General features: G+C 43.1%; 1 protein-coding gene across 1 annotated transcript; it reads left to right on the top strand.

The window, feature by feature from the left end:
- The first annotated feature begins 378 nt into the window (after positions 1 to 378).
- LOC144576530 (serine/threonine-protein phosphatase 6 regulatory ankyrin repeat subunit A-like) lies at positions 379 to 5,698 on the top strand. Its single transcript, XM_078368564.1, is given in 3 exon segments — positions 379 to 1,240; positions 1,430 to 1,555; positions 1,558 to 5,698. Coding segments are annotated over 3 exon segments (3,159 nt in total). The 5' UTR covers positions 379 to 700; the 3' UTR covers positions 4,051 to 5,698.
- The last annotated feature ends 360 nt before the right edge of the window (positions 5,699 to 6,058 follow it).

The raw sequence follows: 6,058 nt of genomic DNA, 5'->3' as shown, positions 1-6,058 counted from the left end.
GGGTCTCACAGAGGTTGTACGGCTGCGACCTGGGGCCTTACAGGCGCCTCCTCCGTGGGTATGAACAGTTAGCCTACCACGGCAAGAATTACCTCGCCCTGAACGAGGACCTGCGTTCCTGGACCGCGGTGGACACAGCGGCGCAGATTTCCCAGGGCAAGTGGGAGGTGGACAAATAACTCAGAGCACGTCAAGGCCTACGTGGAGGGCAGGTTTGTGGAGTGGCTCCGCAGATTCCTGGAGAACGAGGAGACGCTGCAGCGCGTGGATAGCAGGGGTGGTGGAGAGGCTTCCCCATCTCCAGTAGATCTCCGGGGCTGGCCTTGCACCTGAAGTGGAGGAAAAATGGGATCAACGCTAGAATATCGCTCTCTCGGTGGAGTTTGGATGCCGCCGCTGCCGCGGGCTGGAACGGCGCGGCCGCGGGGGCTGCCAGGGTATTTCGGGAAGGGGGCGTGAGGAGGCGGCGGCGACGGCGGCGGCAGCGGGTAGGGCTGCTCTGGGAGGCAGCAGAGGGAAAGAAAAAGAAAGGAAGGAAGAGGGCGGGGAGTCCTCAGAGGAGGAGGCGGGACCGGCCGGGCTCCTCACCTCTTGGCGGCGGCGGCGGCGGAGGCTGGGACCGCCATGGCGTTCCTCAAACTCCGCGACCAGGCTTGTGATTGGAATTGAAACAGTACAACTGCCTCCAGAGGAAAATAGTATGGGAATTCCTATTATGCCATCACTGGTACAAGCTATATTTAACGGAGATCCCGACGAAGTTCGAGCACTGATATTTAAGAAAGAAGATGTTAACTTTCAGGACAATGAAAAGCGAACCCCATTGCACGCTGCAGCTTATCTTGGAGATGCAGAAATCATTGAACTTCTTATTTTATCTGGAGCTAGAGTTAATGCCAAAGACAGCAAATGGTTGACACCTTTACACAGAGCAGTTGCATCTTGTAGTGAGGAAGCAGTTCAGGTACTTTTGAAACATTCTGCAGATGTTAATGCTCGAGACAAAAATTGGCAAACCCCTTTACATATAGCTGCTGCTAATAAAGCTGTAAAGTGTGCTGAAGCTTTGGTACCTCTTCTGAGTAATGTAAACGTGTCTGATCGAGCAGGGAGAACTGCATTACATCATGCAGCTTACAGTGGACATGGTGAGATAGTCAAACTACTCTTGTCTAGAGGTGCCAATATTAATGCTTTTGACAAGAAAGATAGGCGTGCTATCCATTGGGCAGCATATATGGTGACCAGCCACATTGAAGATGATGTCAGTTACATGAGCCTGGTTCTTTGAGTGACTTAGAGAAGCCCTATTGACAACCTGTTAGGGTTGAGAGAGAAATAAAAACATTAATTGTTTAAGCCACTGAGATTTGGGATTTGATTGCCAACCATCACACAGTATAACCAACCCTTTCCTGATGGTTACAAGGGTCACATTGAAGTAGTGAAATTACTTGTGTCACATGGAGCTGAAGTGACATGCAAGGATAAGAAGTCTTATACACCTCTTCATGCAGCAGCCTCTAGTGGAATGATCAGCGTAGTCAGTACTTGACAGTACTTCTAGATCTTGGAGTTGATATGAATGAACCAAATGCCTATGGAAATACACCTCTTCATGTAGCCTGCTATAATGGACAAGATGTTGTAGTGAATGAACTTATAGACTGTGGTGCTATTGTAAATCAAAAGAATGAAAATGGATTTACTCCTTTGCACTTTGCTGCTGCATCAACACATGGAGCATTGTGTTTAGAACTTCTAGTTGGTAATGGGGCTGATGTCAATATGAAGAGTAAAGATGGGAAAACCCCACTGCATATGACTGCCCTCCACGGTAGATTCTCCCGATCACAAACCATTATCCAGAGCGGAGCTGTAATCGACTGTGAGGATAAGAATGAAAATACCCCTTTGCACATAGCAGCACGGTATGGCCATGAGCTGCTGATCAACACTCTTATTACAAGTGGTGCTGACACTGCAAAACGCGGCATACATGGAATGTTCCCCCTCCACTTGGCTGCCTTAAGTGGCTTTTCAGATTGCTGCAGAAAACTTCTTTCTTCAGGATTTGATATAGACACCCCAGATGATTTTGGCGGGACTTGTCTACATGCAGCTGCAGCTGGAGGGAATCTGGAGTGCCTAAACCTTCTGCTGAATACTGGTGCAGACTTCAACAAAAAGGACAAATTTGGGAGATCTCCACTGCACTACGCTGCTGCCAACTGCAATTACCAGTGCCTGTTTGCCCTTGTGGGATCAGGAGCAAGTGTGAATGACCTTGATGAAAGAGGCTGCACACCCCTGCACTATGCAGCTACATCAGACACAGATGGCAAGTGCCTGGAATACTTACTAAGAAACGATGCAAATCCAGGGATACGTGATAAGCAAGGATACAATGCAGTTCACTATTCAGCTGCTTATGGTCACGGTCTATGTCTTCAGCTGATTGCAAGTGAAACTCCTCTAGATGTTTTAATGGAAACCTCAGGAACAGACATGCTGAGTGATTCAGATAATAGAGCAACAATAAGCCCTTTACACTTGGCTGCCTATCATGGTCACCATCAAGCACTGGAAGTGTTGGTACAGTCTTTATTAGACCTAGATGTCAGAAATAGTAGTGGAAAAACACCTCTAGATCTTGCAGCATTTAAGGGCCATGTTGAATGTGTGGATGTACTCATTAATCAGGGAGCCTCAATCTTAGCAAAAGATTACATTTTGAAGAGGACACCTATACATGCAGCAGCAACAAATGGTCATTCAGAATGCTTACAGCTATTAATAGGAAATGCAGAACCGCAGAATGCAGTAGATATTCAAGATGGAAATGGACAGACGCGTCTGATGCTGTCTGTTCTCAACGGGCACACAGACTGTGTTTACTCATTGCTGAACAAAGGAGCAAATGTAGATGCCAAAGATAAATGGGGAAGGACAGCATTGCATAGAGGGGCAGTTACAGGCCATGAAGAATGTGTAGATGCATTACTTCAACATGGTGCTAAGTGCTTACTTCGGGATAACAGGGACCGGACACCTATACACCTGTCTGCAGCCTGTGGACACATTGGTGTTCTTGGAGCCCTTTTGCAGTCAGCAGCATCTATGGATGCAAATCCAGCCATAGCAGACAATCATGGATATACAGCACTTCACTGGGCTTGCTACAATGGTCATGAGACATGTGTAGAACTTCTTTTAGAACAGGAAGTTTTCCAGAAAACAGAAGGAAATGCTTTTAGTCCATTGCATTGTGCTGTGATAAATGACAACGAAGGTGCTGCTGAGATGTTGATTGATACATTAGGTGCCAGCATCGTGAACACCACAGATTCAAAAGGAAGAACTCCTCTCCATGCAGCTGCCTTCACAGACCATGTCGAGTGTTTACAGCTGCTGCTTAGCCATAATGCTCAAGTCAATTCTGTGGACTCTACCGGGAAAACACCTCTTATGATGGCTGCAGAAAATGGACAAACAAATACAGTTGAGATGCTGGTTAGCAGTGCTAGTGCAGATCTGACTTTACAAGATAACAGTAAAAATACTGCCCTCCATTTGGCTTGTAGCAAGGGTCATGAAACTAGTGCCTTGTTAATACTGGAAAAGATAACAGATAGAAACCTCATCAATGCAACCAACGCAGCCTTGCAAACACCTCTGCATGTTGCTGCCCGAAATGGGCTAACAATGGTGGTTCAGGAACTTTTGGGAAAAGGAGCAAGTGTGCTTGCAGTAGATGAAAATGGCTATACCCCAGCTTTGGCCTGTGCTCCCAATAAGGATGTGGCTGATTGCCTGGCTCTCATTTTGGCCACCATGATGCCTGTCTCATCAAGTAGTCCTTTATCATCTTTGACATTCAATGCCATTAACCATTATACCAACACCTCAAAAACAGTCAGCTTTGAAGCTTTGCCCATCATGAGGAATGAACCTAGCTCCTATTGCAGTTTCAATAACATTGGCGGGGAACAGGAATACTTATACACTGACGTGGATGAGCTCAATGACTCCGATTCTGAGACCTACTGAGAGGCTGAGGAGAAGGGAGTTCTCACAGTAAAGCTTCAAACTGTGCTTTTTCAGGAAAAAAGGCACTTTCATATTCACCTACAAATTCAACCTAAGAGGAAAGATCGCACAGTGAGCCAATGTTAAGAGATGTGATGACATTAAGGAGGAAGAGTTTTAAAGGCAAGTTTTACAAAATGAACTTCTAGAATCTTGAAATAGACTTGACTGAGGAAAACACATTGATGTCAGAATTCTTTGTGGAATTGTTTAATTTGGTTTTGCAGTGCCAGGAATAATTGGGGACATTGTGCACTCTAACCTGCTTACACAAGCAACACTATAGTAACAGAAGAAATAAGGACACTAGATTTAAATTTTATCAATAAAATTACAACTAAATTTAAAGGCAATAAAAGTTTGGTACAGTAGGCATTATGTGCACAGCAAATTGCAAAAGGACCAAATAATGGAAAGGTTTTTTAAATAAAATGCCATTTTGTGGAAACTGGAGTAGATGAAATGAAACATTACCTAAACCAAACTGCAATATTTCTGGAAATGAAGCTGAGATTTGATTTTAAATGTTGGGTTTTTTGTTTTTCTTTTTAAGAAAACATCTGAAAGCCTTCCAATGCTGTATTAAACCATGAGAGAAAGCAGATGTATTTTTACATTTTTTTCTACATAAAAATTTCAAATTTCCAACTTTTATACTATTAGAACTAAAAACCAGCTGACTGGGTGCAGTATGGGTGAAAATACTTGTGACAGACATTGAGATGGATTGGGGTCAGGCTCTTGCCCTGTGTTGAATGGTTTGGGTTTAAAATAGTACTATTTTTGTTTAAAAATGTAAAGAATTTCCTAGGAAAAAAAATTCATGAAATCCAAAGTAGATTATTTCACCCTATTGCAACTACAGTAGTGGTCCTGGGGCCTGGAGTCTTCAACCTCTCTACTTTGAATGGCACACCTTAGTCACTTATATTACTTTTGTGTCCCCACCATGGCTTGGGAGATTTTTTTGTTTATTCTGATCTATGAGTTTTGAAAAAGTGAATAATCAAAAGGAAAATCCCTTGTTGTTCATAAGTTAAACATCACTAAGTCTCTTGGAAAGTACTTCCGTACTGGGCAAGATTTAAAATACTAAAGCCTTAGGTCCTATTCATATTTAAGGTAGCATGTTTGTAACCAGTTACTATTTGGTGAGAGAAACAGTTGCCTGCCAAATTGAAGACTACCTTTCAAATAGCAAAAGAGAGAGAGGCTATTTCGGCTTCTAAGTAACAATTTCTGTGGTTCTGTTTTTACTCTGTCACTTTCCCAGTGAAAATGATTTCATATACATTGAGGGTCTTACAGGTATGGGTAAAATACTATAAATTGCAACAAAATGATACCCAATTTCATTTTATCCTTTTTGTATTGTGAAACTGGAAACTTATATGACATTGTAAATTATCAGCTGGTTTTTCTGAATATAAATTGTGAAAACACAGAACAGTATTTTGATCTATTTGATAATTTTGTGGGTTTTTTGAAGAATTAACGAGCATGTACATAGAAATAGTGACTGCTTGAATACTGTATTTACTTGCACTCTTTCAGTACATCAAGATTCCTGTATATTTTAGAGTATAATAAAACACAGATGTGAGTTGTACTTAATGAATAATGTATTTGTATCTGTGCATATTATCTACAAATCTACAAAGTTTCTAGGGCATTGAAAAAAAATATATCGCTCTCTCTTGAATCTAGAAAGGGATGAATCCTCCTGGGTTTCCTCTGAGGGCCCACCCTGCTCTCTGGCACAATTAAGGGATGAAGTCTCTGAGGGAGTGGAGGGGAAGACAGTCCCTGGAATACTGATCAGCGGTCCCCTTTGACCCCTGCAGCACCCTTGGGCACCATGACTGTTTCTCTCTGATCTTGTTCTCTTCTTCACACTCAGTGTGTGTGTGTGGGGGGGTCTGATTCCAGCTATTCTGAGTCCCTCGGCCTCCACTCATATCAGGACCAG

This window comes from Callithrix jacchus, chromosome 4 (genome assembly GCF_049354715.1).
Source record: "Callithrix jacchus isolate 240 chromosome 4, calJac240_pri, whole genome shotgun sequence".
Taxonomy (NCBI): Eukaryota; Metazoa; Chordata; class Mammalia; order Primates; family Cebidae; genus Callithrix; species Callithrix jacchus.
The sequence above is the reverse complement of the archived record's forward strand: the minus strand, read 5'-3'. Positions and strand labels throughout refer to the sequence as shown.